This window comes from Leptidea sinapis, chromosome 42, assembly GCF_905404315.1.
Source record: "Leptidea sinapis chromosome 42, ilLepSina1.1, whole genome shotgun sequence".
NCBI lineage: Eukaryota > Metazoa > Arthropoda > Insecta > Lepidoptera > Pieridae > Leptidea > Leptidea sinapis.
In genome coordinates, this window is record NC_066306.1 from 1,046,637 (window position 1) to 1,073,812 (window position 27,176).

Genomic DNA, 27,176 nt, shown 5'->3' on the forward strand with positions numbered 1-27,176 from the left:
TCATATCCAGCATATTTATTGGAGTTTTGGACTTATCACGATTGATTAAACACCATAGGAATGAATACGATAAAAGAAGGCTTTGTTACTTGAATATCAATAGGTGAAAAATATGTACCTAAAAATACAGAACACTTAAATAACATTTTTTGAAATAAGTAAGTACCACGAAAACCTAACGGGCTTATTTGGGTACCAAGAGCCATTCAATTTTCAACTCTTTTTTTCAAAACCTATTCTTTTTTCAGGAAGTATCTTTTAAAGCGAGTTTTGATTTTCTTGGTATTCATGTACATTTCTTGCAACTCTTTGGGCAGTTCGTTAATGTAATCTGGTATTACGTAATTCACAGTTCTTTTCCCATATTTATCATTAATTTTTGATAAGAAGTACTTGTGATTTATATTAAGTTGTCGTAAACTTAGGGGTCTATTTTTTTGGATTAACAGAGTGGGATTATAAATTTCGGTTAAAATAGAAAATTCAGCTTTATCATGTACATTCATAACATAACAATGTCCTAAGAGCCGATCATAATTTTCCTTATTTTTATTTAGTACATGTTTTGGTACAATTGTTTTGAGTAACCTTAACTGCGGGTTATAAATATCTTTCAGGTTTGTTTTGCAGGTTCTACCATAACGACTAATACCATAACCGATAAAATTCAAAAGAGGTTACTTCAATATAATTAATCTACTCATTGTTCTTGTACAAGGTACGAGTATCGATAACGCACAAGGTCGAGAAATATATTGCTTTACAGACTATTACATATTACACAGTCGCGCGGCCAGCGAATCGCACCACGAAAACTTTCAATTCAAGAGAGTTGTTTCAATTTACATAATTGTTGTGTTAATTCATAACCGTTAAACAATTGGAGAAACTCGTTAATAAATTCTGAGATGTAACAAATATAATTCTTTCAATTGGTAAATAATGAAAGATATTGTACTCTTTTTAGATAATTGTCAAAACTGTGATAACAATGTATAGGTTGTGTCTATACTTTAAACCACGGACTAGTAAAAAAATAAGGACTCCGTGTCACCTTACATAACAGTGTAGCACCAGAACAAGCCGATTAACGTGTAAATACATAGCCCCACGCACACACTTACACTACTACAGGCCGATAGGCGGCCATTATGAGAATTGTCATCGTCTGTGACAGATCAGTTTGCGTCTCAATAAAATATTTTAAAAATGCCGTCGTGCGTTGTGAAAAAGTGTTAAAACAAAAACATAAAAGTATTTGTGGATGTATGATTATTTAAGGGAGAAAAAAATTGTGTAACTGGTAACCCCGAAACCGCACACATAACGGTGCTTCACTTGCTAATATCACGGCGCGCAGTCCTTCTTTTTTTTTATATGGAATAGGGGGACAAACGAGCGTACGGGTCACCTGTTGTTAAGTGATCACCGCCGCCCATAATCTCTTGCAACACCAGAGGAATCACAGGAGCGTTGCCGGCCTTTAAGAAAGGTGTACGCGCTTTTTTTGAAGGTACCCATGTCGTATCGATAATTCGAGCTGCTCTGCGTTGCACGCGGTCAAATGGATCGAGCTGATACTGGGGTGCGCCAGACCAGAGATGACAGCAATACTCCATGTGTGGCCGGACCTGCGCTTTGTAGAGCGCTAGTATGTGGGCCGGCTTGAAGTATTGCCGTGCTCTATTAATGACGCCCAGTTTCTTTGAACCCAATTTGGCTTTGCCTTCCAGATGACCACGAAATTGGCAATCGCTCGAGATTTCGAGACCCAGTATTCCGATATTAGGCGAGGCTTTGAGGGAAGTGTTGTCGAAGAGCGGTGAGCTGTACTAGTCCGTGACTTTAAACATTTTCTTATGTTTAACTGGCATGGGACTCATTGTCGATATTCATTTTACCTATATCATGTATTTCATTTATTAAAGACTGTTTATTCCATGAAAATAAATAAAATAATACAGATTTAGATCCATGTCCAAACGATATATATTATCATAAAGGTGGGAAAACCCAACAACTTGTGATTCAGGTTCTATTGCAGTTCTATGTAAATCAATATATCTACATAGTAGTATTACGACCACTTTCCCGTATACAATGACGTCATTTACCAAAATAACATAATGCTTTTGTTCTTGACTAAAAATACTTAACTATTTACAGATATCACTTAGATAATTTATTGAATTAGTCGTTTGCGGAAATCCATAGTTATTCAAAATTCGAAACGTGTTTCGCCTCTACACGAGGCATCCTCAGGAGATGTTGGCTCGCCAAATTCTGGCACGAGTCTTTGCCAAATTCTTCGCGAGACTCTTGTGTTAAAATTTGGCGTGTGGGGTTCGAACTCACGGTGCCTCACTGGAACTTGATCTTAAATCAAACTCCTGAGATAACTCTGCCAACATAACTGGAAAGCAGTTGTTGAAATTAATGATCCAACTACACAACCCTTCTCCGCGTCCGGCTGTAATGTGACAAGTCCAAAATGGACGAACAAATTTGAGGCGATGTAATAATAACTAAACTAGTAATGCATTGATCATCAAATCCAAATGAACTCACTGAGGACGAATTCAAGAATATATTAAGGCTTCTTGGATAATGAAGGCTTTATTAAATAAGATTATATATACGAAGACTATAGAGGAGAGGACGAGAGTCTTCGCCAAATTCTTCGCAAGACTCTCGTGCCAGAATTGGGCGAGTCAACATCCCCTGAGAATGCCTCGTGTAGAGGCGAAATACGTGTCGAATTGATTGAAGACGAATTTTGGCGGAATTAACACTCAAGAGGGCTCACAACATTTGAATAGATATATGTTACTTAGTAACGTGAAATTTCTTTGTTTTATAGCTCCATCTAAATGAAAAATCATTATCAATATAACGGTAAACTCTTCCAGAGTTCGTTACAATAAAACTAAAAAAATCCAAACATATAAAAAAATTGGAGTGTCTGTTTTTAGTACATGTATATAAATATATATACAACAAAATAACATTTCTTACAATTTTTGTCTGTCCGTCTGTCTGTTTATTCCGGCTAATCTCTGAAATGGCTGGACAGATTTTGCCGGGTCTTTTATTGGCAGGTAGCTGATGTAATGAGGAGTAACTTGAGCTACGTTTATTTTTAGAAAAATCTTTTATTTTAGAAAAACGGTTTAACTCTAAAAATAATTTATGTAGCAAATTAACGTTTGCCGGTTCAGCTAGTATTTAATAAATTTAATACTCAGATAAAACCATCCGTGGTATGTACTGTAATAAAATTAAAATAACTTTTACTTACGCGTTGCTTTTTTAACAATAATAATATATTAGTCATACTAAGTAAACACAAAATTTTTCGCTTTCTATGTAAATGTTTTACTCGTGAGTGATATAATTTAAATAATGCTCATATAAACTTCGTAGAAACTACTGTGAGTCAACCGAGCTGGCGTTTGATAATATTAATTTATACAGTTGATAGAAGACTTATCTGAAGTTAGTGCTTAGTCATACAAGTACTATAAATGAACATGAATGTTAGATGAACAGTTATCGGCGGTTATGTAGCCGGGTTCGTTTCAAATGTGAATATTCATGAGGATTGCGATCTTATAATATTAATTGACATCTTAACTCAACAGTTACTTTTACCAGTGGGAGGCTACTTTGCATAGGATGCCGGCTACATTATGGGAACCACAACGGCGCCTATTCCTGCAGTGAAGAGCGCCGTAGCTAAGAAGTTTTTGAAATATATTTCTTTAAAAATATTGACGGGAATCTTTGAACATGTTTTTAAACTTTGTCCGTTGAAGATTCACTTCTACCTACTGTGTCTCAGGACACATTTCTAATTTTTAAAGTATCTTTCAAATAGGGCGCGGAAGTCACAAGATGAGGAAAATTATGTCGTGTCGCTCACACGGCGGTGCTATTATTAGCATGATTATCATATCGGAGGCTCTAGCCGCGGCCGCCGCGACTCACGATTACGTAAGTGTCACTCTGTCATTGAGTACTGTGATACTTTTGAGAACATCAAGACATATTTCTGTAATCTCTCCGACATATTGACTTAATACGATTCTTTTTATATCGTATTCCGTCTGTTAGTCTATCTACCATTCATGTATATGTTTTTTTGACATATTGGAAAGGAGGACAAAACGGGCGTACGGGTCACCTGGTGTCATGTTATCACCACTGACCACATTCTCTTGCAACAGCAGAGGAATCACAGGAGCGTTGCCGTACTGAAGGTGTACGCGCTTTTTTTGAAGGTACCCATGTCGTAGCGTCCCGGAAACACCGCACAAGGAAGCTCATTCAAGCCACAGCATTGTAATACGTGGAACAAAGCTCCTTGAAAACCGTACTGTGGAGGACAGCCACACATCCAGATGGTGGGGATGATATCCTAACTTGTGGCGTGTGCATTATTAAATCTGATAATGATCAATTAATGAAATGTAATGAAAATAAAAAAAAATTGACAATCTACTAAGTTTAAAATACTGGTGGCAGAAGACCCTGCTCTTCTTCATCGATAATATAATTTCGGTTGCACTAAGCAAATTTATGATTCTCCAGTGAAATGCCCTGCAAGGATCTCCGAGAACCTCACAAAAAGGGTAACTCTATAATTTCGATGAGGTTTTCCCTACCAGACTTTTTTTTTATGGAATAGGACAAACGAGCGTACGGGTCACCTGGTGTTAAGTGATCACCGCCGCCCACATTCTCTTGCAACACCAGAGGAATCACAAGAGCCTTTGCCGGCATATAAGGAAGGTGTACGCGCTTTTTTTGAAGGTACCCATGTCGTATCGTCCCGGAAACACCGCACAAGGAAGCTCATTCCACAGCTTAGTAGTACGTGGAAGAAAGCTCCTTGAAAACCGCACTGCGGAGGACCGCCACACATCCAGATGGTGGGGATGATATCCTAACTTGTGGCGTGTCGTGCGAAGGTGGAATTGAAAAACTTGGCCTAAGACTGTCTAAGTGGTTGAGTCCCACACTCCCTGTGCCATAAAGGTACGCAGGGGGTATGGGTAAATGTATTTCCTATATAAATTCTGATCGATTGAATTAAATTTATTTAAATAAAATGTTATGGCAACATTTCAAATGCGATTTTAATTCATAATTAGCAGCCGCTTCGCCACACTAAGATTTATCACTGATGGTATAGGAAGTGACATCATCAACGACACGCTCCATGTGTCTTACGTCAAGGTTAACTATAATGTTTACTAAATAATTGTTACCATCCGCGGCGCACTAATAACTGATCACAGATATTCTAGTCTCACTCACGAGGAATATTCTAAAAAAATTACAACTGTGAGCATTAAAATGTTTATTGGCAATTGGCGATATTGAATTTCACATTTAAAAAAAACCGCTGAATGCCATTTTGTTCTTTTGTGGTGACGTCAGTTGGTATATATAGTAAAAAAAGAACAAAACCAACCTAAACCTATATACTTATATGAATATTTGATTACACAAAACAAAAGTATTGAATATAATCAAAAATTTAAGAAAGATGCGGACTCGAACCCGCGACCTCTCGCGTTCCTTGCGGAGAGATCATCTTCCACTGAGCCAACCGTTCGAGTGACGTATCATTGATAAATCTTGTATGTGTCTTGTCGAACTCTCAGGTTGTTGCTTCATCTACAGGATCAACTTTACAGTTGATAAGCTGCTCAATATTGGACATAACTATGGATAGATAAGATCTTGTCATTAAAGGATCCCAATATTCAGTCTATCTCTTACTTGAGATAAAAATCGTAACTATCGTTGACTTTTCTGTCCTAATAATCTTATCGACGGTAACTCACCTTATCCGTGCATGCTGTCTGCCAATGTGACGACGTTTAGCTTACGTTTATAAAGTTTGTATGGCAATTGCAATTCACGCGTCCCAATATAAGGCGATAAGAATGACTTATCGGGTATATTGGGACAGCTAATTACTGACAGTAGAAGGTAGTAATTTATCTCTATCTGTAGATAGTATATTGGGAACGGCCGTAAACGGTGACAGCAATGTATCCGTAACTAGAGACACATTATTGAAAACGGCCGTTAAAGCCAAGCCACACAATTAAATAGTAAACAACCTTTCCAACAATATTTAAAACAAACTCATCTACGATGAGCACGACTCATGTCTACCTTGGGGCATATTTTCACGTAGCACATAGGAAAATCATATCAGTACTGTTGTCACGTTATGTCACGGCGTGCTGTTACATCAGCGAGGGTACATTCTATTTGTATTTTGTTCGTCGCTTCATCGGCAATCACATTTAAATTAGCTCGCAACAACCTACATATACGAGGTCTGATCAAAAAATAACCGTTATTTTAAATTTTTTCGAAAAGTATTTAGTCATCAATAACTGTTCAATCTTGTCCCCTTCAAAGTAATCCCCCTCAGATATCGAATCCCCCTCGAAACACTTCTGAAACGCGCTTTTTGGTATCGCCAACAGCTCCTGTTTCGATTTTATATTGGCTCTTCTGGACGCTTCCATTGGGATGATTGGGCTTTGGTTACAATGTCATAGCCATACACCCATGAATCGTCACCAGTTATGACCTTTTTGAGGATATCTGGATCGTCGTCGAAGATGTTCAACAGCTCCTGAGCGATGTCCATGCGACGTTGTTTTTGCTAAAAATTTAGCAATTTTGGAACAATCTCCGCTGCCGCAAGTTTCATGCCTAAAACATCCGTAAAAATTGCTTGGCATGAGCCGAACGATATGCCAACATCATCAGCAACCTCTCTGATAGTTATTCTATGATTATCCAAAATCATTTTCTTCACTGCTTCAATGTTTTTATCGGTTGTTGACGTGGTCGTATATACTAGTCGGCACCTTTACCAATTGAACGTGAGCTAAGCTGTTTCAAATGAATAACAATGTCTCACGAAAGTTTTAATAATTTTGCATGAATCAAATCAGTATACCAACGTATGAAATTTGAATTGCAAGAAAATATCTGTCTTTGGTGAAATTTTGACGTTCTTTTGCCTTGGAAATGTACAGTTGGGATTAGATACGCAAAAAAGGTTTAGGTCTTTGAGAGCAACAGATTATAAAACCAATGCAGTTACGATTGCAAAAATAAAAATATAAAGAAAAGTAGCTAATGCTTTGACGTAAAGCATTCTGCTTGCGTCGATGTTGAGGACAATAGTAATTGTTGCTAGAGTTTAGTCCCAACAACAATCGGATATATATTTCTGGAACACTACACGTTGTGTACATTTTTTTTTTATCAAAATAAGGGGCGAGACGAGCGGGACGTTCAGTTAATGGTAATTGATACGCCCTGTCCAAATAATATAGTGCCGCTCAAGATTCTTGAAAAACACAAAAATTCTGAGCGGCAATACAATTGCCCTCGTCACCTTGTGAAATTAGATGTTAAGTCTCATTTGCCCAGTAATTTAACTAGCTACGGCGCCCTTCAGACCGAAACACAATAATGTTTACACATTACTGCTTCACGGCAGAAATAGGCGCCGTTGTAGTAGAAATAGGTACCCATAATCTAGCCGGCATCCTGTGCAAAGCAACCTCCCACTGGTAAGTAACTATGTATAGCTACAGTGCTAATACTTTCACCAGTATTTTTTATATTTATTTAATTGTGCAATTGTTACCAATACCAGGTAGAGGACGAAATCAAACTCTCACACAAACAGGATGGTTTGCCACTTTCGACTCTAACAGTTTCCACATAAAAGTTATATTCATTAAATCAGAATATTGGACATCGTTATTAATAACCCTAGATTGTTTGTATTAACAACCGCGTCATACCACGACGGCGCTAGTCGTCATCCGAATCAGGATGTAAACATGACAATATTCCAACTAACCATAAAATCTCGCAAGTATTCGACGAACATGACGAATTCTTCAACGGTTTTGAGTTCGAAGTAGGCATTCTGGTGGCATCACAAGGCGAGCATGTGTCGGTAGTTAAATCTGACCGTTATCAATTATGAAGCGAGCTGGGACGAACGCTGCCGACCGTGACTCATACACCGCGGTACGCAGGCCCAATGGAAATATTAATGACGAGATCACGAGACCGGAGCCACTGAATACGGTTCATTATGTCACGGTACAAGCATCACAATTGTCTCCACAATTTAGGTAAGGGGTTAATATTATATGAAATTGCCTTTATTATTTGCAGAGGGTGTCTATATGCCTAGTCCTAATTGGGTCCTAGTATTGAACCTTTGTGTTCGCCACTCATAATTATAGCTCGTCGTCAAGCGCTGCCGCGTTTGTGAACCGCAGTATCTTCTTGACGCGAGTATTGAAAACAGCATCTGGGTGTAGGGTATTATCGCCAAGGATGGTGTTACGCTTATGCATTAGTGGGCCGCAATTGCAGAGGAGATGAAGAGGCGTTTCATCGGCCTCGAGGCAATATCTGCAAGTTCTTTCGTTGACCGCTTGACTTAAGGAGTAATCTGGTGAATCCGTGATGAGAGCATTACGAAAAGTGTGATCGGGCGAGGTGTGCGAGTGCGAACGGAAGTTGAGAGATAGATATAAGTTAGCCAAGATAGATAGTTACGTTTCGTATTTAAATGAATAATATCAATGTACACTACATACATTATATCATTATATGTAAGATAAATTATTATAAATCTTAATAAAATTATGATATATATTTGATTTAAATCAAATCGTATCAGTGATATGTCGCAAACTTTAAAGAATTACACGCACACAACTTTTTTTGTAATGAAAAGTTCAAACATTTTCAATAGGGTAAGAATTGATTTATCATCGAGGTATTCTCACTTTTGCCATCTCACGAGAGGGGTTCTTTTGGGGCCATGTCTATCGAGTACGGAAGAAGCCGGAGGGTTTCTTATTAATGTCCTGTAGAGTTAAAACGGTTTCTCGAGCCGGCTCCCTCACTGCAGGTCTTACCATCGATCTCCGAATATCATTGCAATATGGATCAGCTGTTATTGCTTAGCCGGATTTGAGGAAGCTGTAGTGAATTAAATCATGAAGTGACCAACAAACAGTTGCCATCATCTTTGGGTAAGCTTCCCCCTTAGGACACTGTTTTGGCATTTGACAAGGAGTTATCCATTGCTATGTTCGCTTGCGATTATCGTATATAATCCACATCGAATCAAACGTCACAATTCGCTCCACAATAAGAACTTTATCGATTTTTTATACAATAAAGCAATTTGATCGTAATCATATATCCACTTCAACGGATCAAAATCGGACGGGTAGAATAGAAATGCATCAATTTCATATTTGTAGATAAATATTTCAGAATCGTCAAGACAAAGGAGCCATCTTGGAACGGAAATTAACATTATTTTATATATAAACCATCGTATAATTTCATCGACACTAGAAATTAATTATTATTATTATTAAAACGTGGATAATCTTCATCTTCACCTGCTTCAACCAATTGCAACCATCAAAACGCACGATACTTAATACGTATTAAGATTATTTTTGTATCAACTTATGTTGTTAAAAATACCCTCATAATTAATGCAAGTAAGGACACATTGATTCGGAAGTACGATTTAATCTGCGACTGTTTAACAACTCGTCGCCCTCATTACGTTCGGAGGCCTTATGAGGGTAATTTAACATTTTGGTACCAACATGGCGACATTGGTTTACCGGGTCAATGCCAATAGAAGATAACTGCAGGAAAACCATTTCACAAATACCCGGGGCAAGAACAATCGACTTGGCGATCATGATTTGAATGATAATTATTGCATGACGGCAACTATTTTGCGAAAAGTAAGACACGAAAAGCAATAGCAATATTGTAATATTTAATCTTTTCTTATTGATACGAGCACCGACATCAACGATAAATACTATCGAGGTGCTCTACTAAGCGATAACTTTTAACACTTTTCTTTCCATTGTATAAATACATTAGCGATAAGTCCCGATACCTATTCATACTTGGTTTGTCGAGAAACATGGCGCGCTAATACTGTAAATCATTCACAACGATTTGGCAACACATTGATCGCAATAATTTACAATTGACAGGAAAACAAATGTTCCAATATTCTCCATGAAAATAATTCAGTCAGATTAAAGTTAATATTATTAATAAGAAATGAGATACTCACTTTCTTGTAGAGCTTGATCCACGTGAGGTCGCCCTTGGAGTCTGTGTACTGCAGGCCGAAGAACCAGACCTCACGAAGGCCTATGGTCTTGACGACCTGATCGAAGAGCTGCTTGCCCGTGGTGGTGTGCTGGATCGCGAACTCCAGCTCCGCGTCCATCGTCGTCACCCGTACGTTCATCTGGATAGTGATACCAGTATTAATACCAAAATCAAACAATCAATCAAGACAACTACATAAGAATTTGTTGCCAATCGTATGGCATAAAATTCTTATTCAAATTCAGAACAATCTTTATTCACTGTAAAACTTTATAAGTTATTTAGTGCAAGTCAGGATGAAGTACAAAAGTTACAATAGCATTCAAATGAGTGTACCAATATTCATTAACAATAAATTTAAAAACATTAATCCCAACTATCATCATTCAAATAATCTTCCACATTTAGGCCTTAGATGTTTAATTTTTTTTACGATATTATGTTACGTTTATTATAAAATAATATCCGGACGACCGAGCCTTGCTCGGATTTTTAAGAATGTACAAAACTTGAACAAAAAAAAAACTAATAGGACATCTGGATTCGAACCGGGGTCTTCTGCTTTCCGGATCAACCAATGTCCCATCTGAGCTATAATAGTCTTGTATATAGTGGCGAAATTTACCTTTGTATTCTAATGTTATTGTAGCTGTTTCTCATTCAAACATGGATAAAACCATTTTTTTTAAATTGAAACCTAGCTAGATCGATTTATCACCCCCGAAATCCCCTGCATACTTAATTTTATGAAAATCGTTGGAGCCGTTTCCGAGATTCAGATTATATATATATATAAGATAACACAGCCCACTTTAAAATATTTAGCAATTTTACGGAGCCTAGTAGATGGAATAATTATTATGTAGTTTTCAGCAAATGCAGCTCTTTTATGCGTCAATATGTTTTGACAAAATATACATGAATAAATAGTTCCTAAACAAATAATGTCTTTTATAAGCATTTTTTAAATAATGTCTTTAGAAGTGTTCACCGTAAAATTTTCATCTATAATGGAACCCAGTTGATTTCAAATACTATTGGACAGACATTTTTTGCCAACGCAGCCAATACAGAATGTCTTATTTGCTTTATTGACAGTTTTTTTATGAAAATACGGAACGAGACGAGCAGGACGTTCAGCTAATGGTAATTAATACACCCTCCCCATTAAATTGCAGTGCCGCTCGTCATCTTGAGACATAAGATGTTAAGTCTCATAAGAGATAAGTTGTTGAATAAACAGCTATTTATATGCCTGAAAAGTATCATTCATGTCATATTTATTTAACCCACAATATGATACTTTTAATTTGAGCGGTAAAACACGAGTTGCTTCACATAAAATAATGCCAGTATTCGGCTATCGGTAAGGTCACTAGTTTACCGAGGAAAAAACAAATTCAAAGAAAATCAATTGGAAAACGTGCTCGAATGCCACAAGTGAGAATTGTGCAAGCTTGCTATTGTTATCAGCACACAATGTGAATGTCCCACAAACCTAGCAACCAGGGACTTGTACATGTTTACTCTTTAGCGACTTTAGATAACTGGCGGACGATACAATATAAATACGCACATATACTGTGTGGCCGAGAAGTTGACGTCCAAAGCTAAATTTGAATTTGGCTCATTTTATTGGCCAACCTTCTGGGAAGTTTTTAAAAATAGTTTGAAGCCAAAGGCTCCCCTTTTTATTTATTTTTTGATACCTTGAACATTTTCATGAATTTCGCTGGAGCAGTTATCTTGAACTTACGACTCAATTCTATACTAGTTCCGCATTGTCTAAACTATTCATAGTTTCTTATGTGGTTATTGCAACTGTAGTTAACAATAAAATTAACTAAAAGTGTTCAAAAATATTAGAAAAAAGTCCTAAACCACAATTAGTTGGAAAAAGCGGATAAAAGTGAAATACATATTATTATTATAGTACATATTATTTGTTTTTAAATTGTCTTTTTAGCTGCTCTTGAATAGAATTCACTAGACTCCGACTTGTGTTACTAGAATGTCATTTTTTTATGTTTTAATTTTGTGTTAGCCAAAGCGATGCAAATAAATAAATGAAAGAAACAACTGGATGTTGTGGTACTAGTGGTACGCTCCTTTGCACAGGATGCCGGCTGGATTATGGGTACCACAACGGCGCCTACTTCCGCCATGAAGCAGTAATGTGTAAACAATACTGTGTTTCGGTTTTAAGGCGCCATAGCTAGGGAAATTACTGGGCAAATGAGGCTTAACACCTTATGTCTTAAGATGACGAGCGCAACTGTAGTGCCACCAGGGGCGTGCATTGGTTTTCTAGCAATGTAGGCACTGTAGATCTAACTAGTCATAGTTGCGCTTTAGTCCCACAGTACGACATAAGTTGTATGTAGTAAATGAACTTTAACACTAGTGCTATATTTATTTAGGTTCATAACGAGGTAGGCACTGCCTAATTGCCTATATGATGTGCACGCCCTTGAATGCCGCTCAGAATGATTGGGCTTTTCAAGAATCCTGAGCGTCACTGCATTGTAATGGGCAGGTCGTATCAATAACCATCAGCTGAACGCCCTGCTCGTCGAGACGAATATTTTCATAAAAAAAAATGTAAGTACGACATACTAGACGACCAATCCTTATCCTGTATAACACAAGGCTGCCCACGTCACGTAGAAGACTTGTTATGGCATAACCAGGACTTGACTAGACGTTATTTGACGGTCACAAGTATTACAGTGAAAGCTACTAAAGTATATAGATGCATTTATCTATACATATCAATAAAATTGGGATTGTCTGTTTGTAATATTGAAATAACCGTTTTTTATTACATGTATATGAATATATATACGGTACGTACAGCAAAATTATATTTTTTACAATTTGTCTGTCTGTCTGTTTGTTCCGCCTAATCTCTGAAATGGCTGGACCGATTATGACGGGACTTTTATTGGCAGGTAGCTTATGTAATAAGGAGTAACTTAGGCTACAGAAAAAAAAATTTATTTTAGAAAAATAAAGTAATCTTGCAATGTCCAAGAAACGGTCTAACTCTAAAAATAATTTATATGGCAAAACAACGTTTGCCAGGTCAGCTAGTCTGTAATAAGAATTATAAGTAGAGCTATTAGTTGTTATTATTTGTCTCCTTGCTTATTATAAACATAATACTTATGGCAGCAGGTGTCATTGTCTTGACACCAGCTCTGCGGCGGTAGCTACTCGTTCAAGGAGCGCTATTTAAGTCTCTCGCTTAGATTGGAAATATTCTGCGTCATAAAGCAAACTCTTGCGGGTGGAATTTCGTAAAATCCGTTCTAAGCTTGCCTATACTCGGCGAAAGGAATATTCCTACCAAATTTCAAGTCTTTAGCTCTAATGGTTCCAGAGATATCGTGAAGCGTGACTATATACGTGGAAATCTCTTATATATATACTAGCTGACCCGACAGACGTTGTTCTGTTCATATTAAAAAAAAACTCTTGCGCGTGGAACTTCGTAAAATCCGAAATTTAATACTCATATTGCCGCGCCGAAACAATTAAGCATTTTTTTAATGAAAATAAGGGACGAAACGAGCAGGACGTTCAGCGGACGGTAATTGATACGCATTGCCCATTACAAAGCAATGCCGCTCAGGATTCTTGAAAAACCCCAAAAATTCTGAGCGACACTACAATTGCGCTCGTACCCTGAAACATAAGATGTTAAGTCTCATTTGCCCAGTAATTTCACTAGCTACGGCGCCCTTCAGACCGAAACACAGTAATGCTTACACATTACAAGCTTCACGGCAGAAATAGGCGCCGTTGGATCCTACCACTGGTACCAAGTATAGTAGCATACTTTTTTATTGACTTTTCACGTGGCAAAGAAGTAAGTAGAACATTGTTATTATAAACTAAATCTCATTCTGATGTAATATTTCGGATAAAGAAAGCAATGACACAACGACTTATTCAAAAATAGCTTCACATATTGTTTTGAGTCTATATTTAATTGTTGCGTTGAAATCTTGCCAAGCGGATGTGATCTTCCGGAGTAGATTGTCTCATCACTATCTAATAACATTGGATGCAATTTATTTATATCACTCAACCCCAAAACAAAAGCATTTTTATGGAATAAAGTCTCGATTAATTGACTAATACGTGACTAAATATGAAAATTAGATATCATTTGTTACTACACAAAATAACTAAAAGAATTTTCGCAGCACTATAAAATAACTACTGCAGTATGTTTGTAGTATATAGTGTTTTTTTGGAGCAAGGAAAAGTCTTTAAAAATATTAGACAGGCAACAATTAGGCAACGTAACTTTTCGGTTAGGCACTGGTACTCAAATTTCCAGTTCTCATAAAATTAAGCGATAGAAGATTACTGAAGAATTAAGAAACTTATAATGCCTACTACTCGGCCAAGTCGAGTTAGTAAGTCTTTTGTGGGGCGATGTATATGCTTTTACAACAAGATTCCAGAAAATGTTCAAAACAAAAGTATTACGTTATTCAAAGGAATTGTTAAAAAACGTTTGTGTGGTAAAGGTTACTATAACATAAATTATTTTCTCAATGATACCACACATTGGGAATGGAGTGACCGCCCTCAGGCTATTAAATAATAAGTTTAATAATTACTTAGTAAACATATTTTTTCGATGAAAAAAAAGCCCGCTGAGTTTGTTGCGCCCGTTCTCAGGTCTTAGGCATTAATTTTGAAATGGGTGGTAGTTTTTTACTTTCAATAAGTGATTTCACATCCTATTTTGAATAAGAATATTTGAATTTGAATATCTATCTTTCTAGACTCGTGAAGATAACATATAATGGCTTATGTAGGAATGTGGTTATTGAATTGATAATAATTATAATATGGGCTAAAAGATGTGAGTAGAGCCAAGTAATTCATTATCTTATCATGTGTATATTTGGTAATTGCTTGATCGTAACTGTAGACGCCTCGTAATACCGTTCACCTTGAAGCGTACCTGCGGACTCGCGCCGCGATAACTGTTACGTAAACTCGGAGCCTCACTACCACCGTCCACTAATCGGTTTCAGATTCTTATAAGTCATTATATATACATTTTTATTTATTATTCATAATCGCTTATAAAATGCTCACAGAATACCTTTATTTATTTATGGTGTATGTGGATGATGCAGCTACTGTACTCAATAACTTTTGTATTAATTTACATTTACTTTTTTGACTTACTCGTGTAAGGCATTGACTATTTGACGTTTGAGTATGTTTGTTGCATCATCTTACGTATTATATTGTAATTGAAATGATTTGTAAATCGATGGAAATGTAAATCTTGATTTAAAAGAGTGGCAATGAGTTTCTTGCTACTTCTTCTCATTAGCTCAACCCTTTACGAAGTAGCGGTAGATTCATTAAGAAAAATATTTTTTTGACATTCATAAGAGTGTCATTTCCGTGACCTACATGAATAAAGTGATTTTGATTTGATTTAATATAAATACCGTATATACACCAAAATTGGGAATAATCAGATAAACTCAGACCAAAGTTTCCATGTATGGACTATCGTATGCGGAAAAGGAAATAAAAAATAACTACTCAGGTTTAAGCAGTTACTCAGAAAAAGGTAAATAATTAATGTTATAGAATATAAACGTAAAAAAACTTGATTCAATGACGAATTAATTACAAAAAAATACGATACCAAGTTTATGGCTTTGAATTGAATCTACTAATGCAGGGTTTTTCAATCAGTGGGTCGCGAAGCCTTACTTTGGGGGTCGCTGGCAGAAATAAAAAGGCAAGGTATGCTACAAAATTTTAGTGAGAAAATTTCTCAAATGTTTTATATTTTAAATGATAAGAATCATATCATTTTCTAGTTGAAGTCTATTTAGATATGATGTCCACCATTGAAGAGAATCTTAAATCATTTATACGTCCAGATAGACTATGGCAGCTGTGAAAACGTTGAAAAAAATTTAGTTTAGAATTAACCTCTATTTTGAGCAATGCACGCACACTTACACAAAGCGTCATACAAATCGCGAGTGTTAAGACGTAGCTTGTCACGCACACTTAAGTATTATATCTAGCCTGTTTTTATCGGTTGTCTGACAGCAAGAGACTTTATCTACGACCGTCTTCAATAACGTATCTCTAGTTACGGATACATTGCTGTCATCGTTTAATGACAAAATCTTATCTATCCATTGTTATGTCCAATATAGTTATAGTCCAATGCTTTATTTCGATAGGTTATTGAAATGTAAGTAAGCGTAAAAGCATAGATTTGTCTACCTCTAGTTAGTTAAACTAAGGATAGATAGGTTATTGAAAACGGCCGCTAGACGTACAAATTATGTGAGAAGAGAATGTCAGTTCACAGAGCTATGAAGTACCGAATGGCACTAATAACTTTAGCGCTTCCCTTGCCAACTCTGGATATTCTAATTTTCTTTTCATCCAAAATACATCCACACTGTGCATAATATCATTATGGTATTCTTTTAAAATTAAATAATCCATTTGACTGGCAAGGGGGTTAAAATATTTCCACATGTAATGGGAGCGGGAAATAGATTAAAAAACACTGTATTAACCGGCCATGTGTACGTAGAACTATGTGCCCTACCCAGTGCCGCTTCAGTTTTGCAATCATTTTGGATATGTCGGTGAAATTATTATCCTATGGATCTCCTTATTTCTGTTTCGATCTCGCAGGAAACTCCGAACTCGAACAGTTATTCCTAATTCAATAACCAATGTGGAGCCGGCCTTATATAATAGTTTGCAACAACAGCGCACGCTGCAAGTCCATGGTGATATTATCATTCCAAGAACTATGTGCCCTACCCAGTGCCACTCCTGCTTGGCAATCATTTGGGCAATGTCAGTGAAATTGTTCTCCTATGGATCTCCTCATATCTGTTTCGATCTCGCAGGAAACTCCGAGCTCGAATAGTTATTCCAAATTCAATATCCAATATGGAGCCGGCCTTATATAATAATTTGCAACAACAGCGCACGCTGCAAGTCCATGGAGATATTATCATTCCAAGAACTATATGCCCTACCCAGTGCCACTCCTGCTTGGCAATCATTTGGGCAATGTCAGTGAAATTGTTCTCCTATGGATCTCCTCATATCTGTTTCGATCTCGCAGGAAACTCCGAGCTCGAATAGTTATTCCAAATTCAATATCCAATATGGAGCCGGCCTTATATAATAATTTGCAACAATACAGCACGCTGCCATGGTGATATTATCATTCCAAGGTTCAGTCAGACTTGACTAGCCTATATATTATTATACTCTAACAATAAAAATGGAACATATTATAGTCGGATTTTATGTTCAAAATTGGACGTAGTTTCAAGCCACAAACATAACATTTTAAGGAATTCGTGTTTAAAGTTTAATAAATATTAAGTACTGTATTCCATACGTGTGTTTTGGGCTACTAAGTCATAATGTCATTTAAAGAGTGACAGTAGGGCTGCCATTTTTTGTTAGTCCGTTAATATGAATCATGTAACCAAGTTTGTGTTCTTAACTCAATTTCGACATGATGTGATTTGGAACGTTTTTCTGGAATTACGTCCAATTATTATTGTATGCATTAAAAATTACGTAATTATTTGAATTTACATCAAAGAAGGTGGTAATTTTCTTCTTACGTATCGCGTGAGTGATCGAATGAGAACTTCTTGTATACATAGCTGGGGCTTCTATAGTTGCCAATTATATTAACAAACCTAATCATATTTGGTCACAGAAGGTGTGAAAAGTGTAAAGTTATTATTGAGATACGGACAATGTGAACGAATGTTCACGAATATTCTCTATGGTTGCGAATATCATCGGTGTGTACCCGTAAACAAAATAGAGTAGGGTCAATACCGAATCTTCGTTTAAATTTCGTTCGTTTACGAAGTTTCGTTTCGGAGAAAGAGAGTAGACCCCCAGAACTTTGTCTAACAAACAAATCGTATGTTATCATAATGTATACTATGCAAGATAGATATCTAAATCAATCAAAACTTGACAAGCTGACATTGATTAGTCAGTGTTTTTTTAAAAAGAAAGATTTTGTGAGGGGTTTATCTCCAAGACCCATTGCAGTCTTAAAAATAATCATAATATAACTGCTAATCACACTATACCGCTTCCTAATGAGTACAAGGCTAATAAACTACTCGGCATTTTGAAGGAGTTGCAGGATACTGAGAAATAGGCAGAACCAGTACAGTTTGCTAATCCGGCTCGTGATGAACTAGTGCGTAGCGAGTGCGGTGTCGCGAGATAAGCGGCTGACCAACAAGCTGTTATCGGAGCAAGCCGCGGATGTTTGTACAAGTGTTTAGCAATGCATTTCCATGCTTACAACAAATAGCATTACAGCCACGCCTGTGAGTATTATGGAGTTTGTAGACCTGTAGAAATATTGGACGACCGTGGAAAGCATTTTAACTTAAAGTTTGAAAAAAAACAACATTTTATTATTGAGTATCATCTTAAATTAAATTTATTTTAAATGAGATATCCTATGTAGGCTATATTATGAATGCAACTGAAGTGCCTGTAAAGTACATTATTATAAACAGTAGCCTGTTTATAATAATATTTTTATTTTGTTTAGAGCTTGGCACTGACCTCAAACCTATCAATAGGCAGCACATACAAATATTTGTATTTAATTAATATTAAAGGTTTGTAGAAGCAGTATATTACATTAAATCTTTATTAAGTTATTTTATACTTTTTAGTTTTTGAAGTCGATTTTTTTAAACAAAGTTTTTATTTATTTATTACTTTTTAGTGTCTGTAATAGGTTTTTCTGTAAACTACAGTAGGATTTTTCTAGATTAAATCAAAAATTTTAAACATTTCATTGCTTTTTATTGTTATTTAAGATTAAAAAGTCATTTTTTAAGGTGCTATGGGTAGGCCCTACGAAAATTGCCGCGCGCCATCAACAATATAGAACGACTCCAAAAAAACAGTTCGAATTCTCCATTTCACGTTCTTGTGAGACACTAAAGTATCCTGAAGAACGTTTGTCAGCTATGCATGACAAGTAGCCCTCAGACCCACTTATCGGGACACGGGTTAATAATAATATATAATCAACAGAAATGAAATCTCCTAAAAAGATCCGTATACAAACTACAATTATCCACGTCCATTAAAAATATTCATAAAAAACGTTAATAAAATGAAACTACTGGGCCAAACTATGTCCAATTCTTATGGGATCAAATGGCAAACATCCCGCACAAAACTGAAGAAGAATCAAGTAAATCGGATCACAAAGCTCAGCTTAATCGGTGTACATACATAAAAAAATACCAATACAATTGAGAACCTTATCCTTTGTGAAGTCGGTTAAAAATACTTAAGACAAAATGAAGAGGAAAACTACAGAAAATACCAAAATAGCATTTAAAGTCAAGAAAATGTACTGCATTCGAATGTCAACGTGTGCTTTGAATAAACAATAATTCACCACAAACGCATTCGAACATACCTTTCACGGCCGTTCCCAATAAACTATCTACAGATAGACATAAATTACTACCTTCTACTGTCAGTAATTAGCTGTCAATAATCTGAAGCTGTCCCAATATACCCGATAAGTCATTCTTATCGCCTTATATTGGGACGCGTGAATTGCAATTATTTCCATAAAAACTTCTATAGCTGGTAAGCTATACGTCGTCCCACTGACAGACAGCTTGTACGGGATAAGGTGAGTTACCGTCGCTAAGTTTATTGGGACAGAAAAGTCAACGACAGTTACGATTTTTATCTCAAGTAAGAGATAGACTGAATATTGGGAATGGCCTTTAGAAGAGCGTTATGTCAAGGGATGTCTAGGAGGTCACGACGCTGGCTAGATCTATCACATTACTGACGATACAAGATTATAATGACAATGTAAGTCTAACATCAGAATTAAGTAAACCAGCTTTATTACAGTACTTAAATCGGTAATAGGTCTAAGCCATGTGCTAATTATAAATCGTAGATTAATCGGGACCAATTAGTATCACTGACTCCGGTGTTTAAATTAAATACTCGGATTAAAAGTTAAATAGCAATGTGTCGTTCACTATTTCCGGCGAGTTTCCGTGTCTCAACTTCCTTTGAAATTTATTCAACAACATATTTTAACTTTAATTTACAGAAAAGTGCTATGTATACATATATTACTCCTACAAAAGTAGAGCAGATTATATTAAACTAACGAACTTTAACGACGACGTGCTTTTGATATTGTGATGACTTTTAAATCCACTCTTATTAGTGAAAGGGAATAAAATAGTCGAGAACGCATTTGACAATTCAAAAAATTTAAAATCAACGTTTCATCTATTATTAACAACAGCAATCATAAAACAAAATCCTATACTCTAAGCTGACGTGTGTCATTTTTACCAGGGGGAGGCTCCATTGCACAGGACGCCGGCTAGATTATGGGTACCACAACGGCGCCTATTCCTGCCGTGAAGCAGTAATGTGTAAACATTACTGTGTTTTGGTCTGAAGGGCGCTGTAGCTAGTGAAATTACTGGGCAAATGAGACTTAACATCTAATGTCTCAAGGTGACGAGCGCAATTGCAGTGCCACTCAGAATTTATGAGTTTTTCAAAAATCCTGAGCGGCACTGCATTGTAATGGGTCCCTTATTTTCATTAAAAAATAGAGTTTAAACATTGTTAAGCTTGGGGTCTAACTTTAAATAATGAACCATACTGTAGTCTTAAAACTGTTATTGTAATAACAATTATTTGAGTCAAAGATCAGACACAGGCGGTACTAAGTTTAAGTTTTATTGAACGGGGAAGGAAAACAAGTAAGCACATAGGCATCAGAATAAAGAAACCGCATCCTCGAATGGTACCTTGACTCGAAAACGTTATCAGAAATATCCTATTTGGATGAATCAACGGCTGTAAGGAGAGCACATATAAATAGAATTATAATTTATTGCATGAGCGAACGGCAAACATCGTTACTGTTTGAAGAGTGCATCTGGGCTTCAGTAAACATTCGAGATACGAATATGACATCACCGCCTTTAGCTGCCGCTTTTGTCATATTATAACATTGCGAAACTTTCGTGGAATATTCTCTATGTTTCTTCGTCCTAACAGAGCTCTACTCGAGGGTTAACAAACGCAGTATACCACACTTCAATTGTATGAGTTCCATCGTTGTCTACGTAGAAGTCTTAGTAAATAATTTGAAAATAAAAGCATGAATTTTAACCCATGGAAAAATACATATACAAGAGCTCAATTCATAATTGGCGGTAGTTCCTGAAAAATTTTCCATGCCACAAAAATCACATTTTAAGGAATTGTTTGTGTGTGGTGGTGTGTGGAAAAGTTTAATAAATATTAGTGTATTCCATACATGTTAGTTGGACTACTAACGGCCGTAGCTTACTAGTCGTAGACAAATCTATCCTTTTACGCTTACTTACATTTCAATATCCTATTGACAGATAGCATTGGACTTTTACTAATGCTAATAACTAACTATGGATACATAAGATCTTGTCATTAAACGGTGACAGCAATGTATTCGTAAATTAAACTAAGGATATATAGGTTATTGACAACGGCCGTATGTCATGATGTCATTTAAAGAGTGACAGTAGGGCTGCCATTTTTTGTCAGTCCATTAATATGAATTACGTGACCAGATTTCTGTTCTTAACACAATTTCGACATGATTGTGGATTGGAACGTTTTTCTGGAATTACGTACAATTGTAGTTGCAAAATCCGAATATTGAAATTCTAGTTGAGAGAAGCAGCATGTATGTGGTGAAACACTCATGTATTTATTATGCACCAAATGATAAATTTCTTATGGACCTTCCATAAGAAATATCATGTCATAGACTGAGACTTATAGAGCTAACTCAGACTTTACTCACATAAAATTTAGCGAGTGTGATAAAACGCAGACTTGGCTTTTGTATTGGGCTGCCTTAGCTTAAGCTGAGCATAATTTCAGATGTCAGTTGACTATAAAAACGTAATCAAAGATTACGATAAGCTTAAACTCAGCTTAGTTATAGATCTCAGCCTCAGAGTGATTCCCTACCTATTTGATTACTATATTAACATTGCAGATTCCTTGTATACCTTCAAATAGTTTCACCGTTACGTTTCTAGAAAGATCTTCAATTCAATTCAATTTGTAAATATTCCGATAATGTTTGCATTCATTTTAATTAAATATGTTTGTGTCTATGTTTTTGGAATGTGTGTTACACCTATAATTAAGCCAACACTTAGAATTTATTATTTATTGTAATAATATTATTACACTTTTGTTAGTGTTTGTCTTGTTGGCGTTAAATAAATAAATCTAGTTTTATATCATTATTGTTAGGACCCGTCGATGGAGGAGGCCAAAGGGGGCCCATACTACCAAATAAACATTAATTTTTAAGAAATAGATAAAAAAAACTTACTGACATAAAACTATTCTCTTTTTATGTTCTTATAATATTAGGCTTAAGTTAACATAAGTTTACTAACAATAATTAGAAGTTTTTTTTTTATTTTAATTATTGTTAGGAGCCTGAAAACTTTACGAATTAGCTGTTTCCATCGCTTGACTTCAGAAGACCGGATTACTACCTACGTTTTAAGGTACGTATTGAGTTTGATCCCTTTTGTTCTTATAACATTCAATTAGACGTTTGCCTTGCCCTGAGACCATGGCAAATCGATTATTGAAACAAAGTTATTGAAACGTCGTCGCAAATCAAAATGCAAAAAGCAGATAACATCTTGAAACAAACAGCGCCTTCTGAGAACCAATCACATCAATAATCGACTTGTCTTACGAAAGAATAAAGATAAAATTGATGGCCGTTTGTAATATATAAAAAAAACATTTGTGAATGAAGTAACATAAACTTTTTTTTATCTTAAAAATGAATTAGGGTCGCTGGTTTATAATCTACACACATATAAATCTATTACGTTGGCTGTATAATATAACAAATAAGTAAAAAAAATACGAAAACGAAGTAAGATAGAAGAGGTAGCTATACTATATATCACTTACGACGAAATGGAAATCGAAGGTATTAATAAGTGAAACAGAGCTGTAATATTTTGGTAAGAGCTGGATACCAAAAAAATAGTTGTGAACATTTTAAAAGGTGTTAACATGAAATAAATGCCTAGCATGGATTTGCTAAGTCGGCAAACAATCCAAGTTACAAGTACGATGTGTCCGACTCATCAGAGTCGTCAACATAATCCCAAAACTATTGTAAGTTTGCTATTCATAAAAAAAATATTAATATATGTATTATAGAATATTTATTTTATTACTTTCTATGTTTCAATATCATAAAAAAAATGGAAAATTTGAAAAAAAAAAGCCCTAAACTCATCTGGAAATTCAATAAACAATTCGTACATAACTATTTGCTATGACAGATTCATAGGATCATAATACACGTATTTTGTTTGGACGGACCAAAGTCGGGTTGACTAATATTAAATACAAATAGCATAACATTTGAAGATTCTGCTCCAAAGTGCTAAGACTATCATAATTTGAACAATATATTATATAATAAATATAATAAATATATTATTATTATTATTATTATTATTATTAATAGACATATTGTTTAAATCTAGAAATAACATCAAGATTCAACTCGCTAAGTCTGAGGCTGACACAAGTAAGTAGTACTTCGTTAGTTTGATAAACGATACGCTAGTCGGTGTTTTTATGAGATGACGAGAGGATCACGAAGTTCTATCGAGGATTGAATCCAATATTCTGAGAGGCACCGAGAGCACTGTGTTCGTCACTTTGATACATAACATATTCAGTCTCATTAAGCACAGAAATTTCACTAGATACGGCGTCCTTCAAAACGAAATAAAATAATTACTGCTTTACGGCGAAAAATGCGCCACTGTGGTACCCTCATAGCTGGAATCATGTGCAAACTAGCAAGTTAGGATATCATCCCCACCATCTGGATGTGTGGCGGTCCTCCACAGTGCGGTTTTCAAGGAGCTTTCTTCCACGTACTACAAGTTGTGGAATGAGCTTCCTTGTGCAGTGTTTCCGGGACGATACGACATGGGTACCTTCAAAAAAAGCGTGTACACCTTCCTTAAAGGCCGGCAACGCTCCTGTGATTAATCTGGTGTTGCAAGAGATTGTGGGCGGCGGTATTTACTTAACAACAGGTGACCCGTACGCTCGTTTGTCCTCCTATTCCATAAAATAAAAATAAAAAAACTAGCCTCCTACTGGTAAAAAGGGTAGGAAAATATCAACATTTCCTATGATTGCTGTCATCGACGAGATAAATTACTAAATGGATACCAAGTATATAAACACCGCAAAGAAAATAAGTCGGGTGGCGAGTTTGATAATACAAAACAAAAGACGACCTTGAGGCTTAAGATTCTCCACGGATATTGTTGTGATAATGGGCCGTGACACTTGGGCTGGAGGAAATCACTTATGGAGACGTGCAAGGTGAATACAAATTAAATAGACACTCATTTTTAATAAACAACAATATGATATACGGAACAGATTATTACGATGTTGTCATTAAGGTAATAATGAATTTATTTACCTGCCTTATATAATAAATGAGTTTATTATATCTATCTACACTAATAAGTGGAGAGCTGGTTTGTTCTTTCGGTTATACTGCAAAAAAGATGCAGTGTATTTCGGAGAAGGTTGACTGCACCGACCAATTTAATACTTGTAACATAAGATGCAGGGTGTTTCGGAGAAGGCTTAACTATATGATATGTTGGTGATTACTTATCATGTTATCCTTAAGAGATAGACATATGCCCTCGCGGACTTTTCTGTAGACCTATATAAGATACACAATTCCACCATACATTATTTTATTTTATCTCAAAGGGTTTAGACAGCGTTTACGTTGAAATATATAATACTAGTGGGACCCGACAGACGTTGTCCTGTCGAAAATAGGTCCAGCTGTTAGGAGGAATTCACTAACATACACATGAGCAGGAGAATTATATTATATGGACGAAATTGAGAATCTAAACCAATCTCAAATTCACTTGAACACACAAAAAAATCATCAAAATCGGTCCAGCCGTTTAGGAGGTAGTTCAATTGTGAATCTAAACCATTCTCGAATCCAGCTGAAGACACACACAGAAAGTTTCATTAAAATCGGTCCAGCCGTTTATGAGGAGTTCAGTTACGCACACAAGAAATATATATATATATTAAGATTATAAGATAATATGTAGTGATAATAACAGAAAAAATGTTGCCTTATAATAATGAGGCAAACTTCGGAACAACCGCAATCACATCAAAACTAAGCTTTATTTTAGGTCCTGTAGCATTACATTAATCTGTTTGTAACATACAAACATCTGAGTTTTCTAGAGTTTAGGTATTACTAGAGGAGATAAAAAAACAAAAATGTTATCCTTTTCGTGCGTGAAAATGCAAGCTAATTTGGCTAATAGATAAACATCTTAAAGCCATTGGTATAATTTGATATAACTTAAGGTAACGCAGGTGAGGTGATGTAGATAGAATTAAGAAAAATAACGGGAAAGTTTGAGATATTTTGAGTCGTTCAACTAATGAAATCTGATCTCCTGTATTCCTGTAAACGAGGAGTAAGTTTCTACGTCGGAAACAATGGGAGTCAATTAGTTCACCGACAAACATCTATTCGGCGCCTATTACTGCCGTGAACCAGTAATGTGTAAGCATTACTTAGTTTCGGTCTGAAGGGTAGCTATAGCTGTGGCTAGTGAAATTACTGAGCACATGAGATATAACACCTTAAGTCTTAAGGCGCAGTTGTAGTGCCGAGTTTTTGGGGTTTGCAAGAATCCTGAGCGGCACTGCACTGTAATGTCCTGGGCCTATAAATTACCATCAGCTGAATGTCCTGCTCGTCTCGCCCCTTATTGTCATAATCATCTCAGTACCTAGTTGAAACGTCAAAACACTGCGGTACAGTAGTGTAGCATTATTATTAGTATTGCAACATTACAATAAATATTATACACATTTCGAAGGGGAGATTCAGAACAGCAGGTGCTCCAAGACCGGTGCAGGCAACATATGCTTAACGACTGCCGACTACAATTTGTTTATGAATCACAAACGGTGACCTAGCGTTAACCCTCATTACGTCATCAAACCAAAAAAACAAATGTACTCACGCAAATTACCTCACATCCAACAAAAACTGACGAAAAACAAGGAGGCTTATGGAATATTTTTAGATGAAAAATGGAGAGACAAACGAAGAAATTGCTCCGTATTTGGTGGAGATATTATTGGTGTGTGTAACGAAACATAACGATGGTCGGAGACCGTGACGACCATTCAATTTGCTTCAAGTTCACCCGCCAGCGGTTGCCATCGCGCCGCGTCACTGCTCAACTAGATTTTCTTTTCTTTATTATATAGAGGGGGCAAGTAGCAGTACTGATGGAAAGTAAAAAACCAGCCGACCATGGATATCCGCGACACCAGAAACCAACGTGGTTCACATCAAATTCCTCATTTTGACTTGATGTAAACCTAGACAACGCTTCCGAACACTCACCGTGATATTATGTGAGGTAGAATATGTAGAGACTCTACATCTCTACGCAACGCTAAAGAATCAAGGTGACCGGAGATGACTTGATCGATCCGCTCTTTGGATACAATATTTACGTACATAAGGAAGGACACGGTACTGGAAAGCCCTTGCCCAGAGGTGAGAAGATAAATTATAGAGAAATAACAGGAGTAATGACAGCCTTTACCGAGACTTGTCATATAGCCCTGAAACCATAGATGGACGGCACGTATCCAAGTGTTGAAGATAGTCCTTTATTTTATGCCGTATTTTACTATGATCCAAATTTCGATGTATGTGGTTAAAGAGGCAC

The 27,176-nt window shown here is 36.2% G+C and overlaps 1 protein-coding gene across 2 annotated transcripts in view; it reads right to left on the minus strand.

Annotated features, from left to right (window-relative positions):
- LOC126976687 (moesin/ezrin/radixin homolog 1) overlaps nucleotides 1–27,176 on the minus strand; it is a 68,353-nt gene that overhangs the window by 28,813 nt on the left and 12,364 nt on the right. For both annotated transcript variants that reach the window (XM_050825186.1, XM_050825185.1), the window contains one exon: nucleotides 10,187–10,366. In XM_050825186.1, the coding sequence (XP_050681143.1) occupies nucleotides 10,187–10,366 (180 nt within the window). The remainder of the gene's footprint in view (nucleotides 1–10,186; nucleotides 10,367–27,176) is intronic.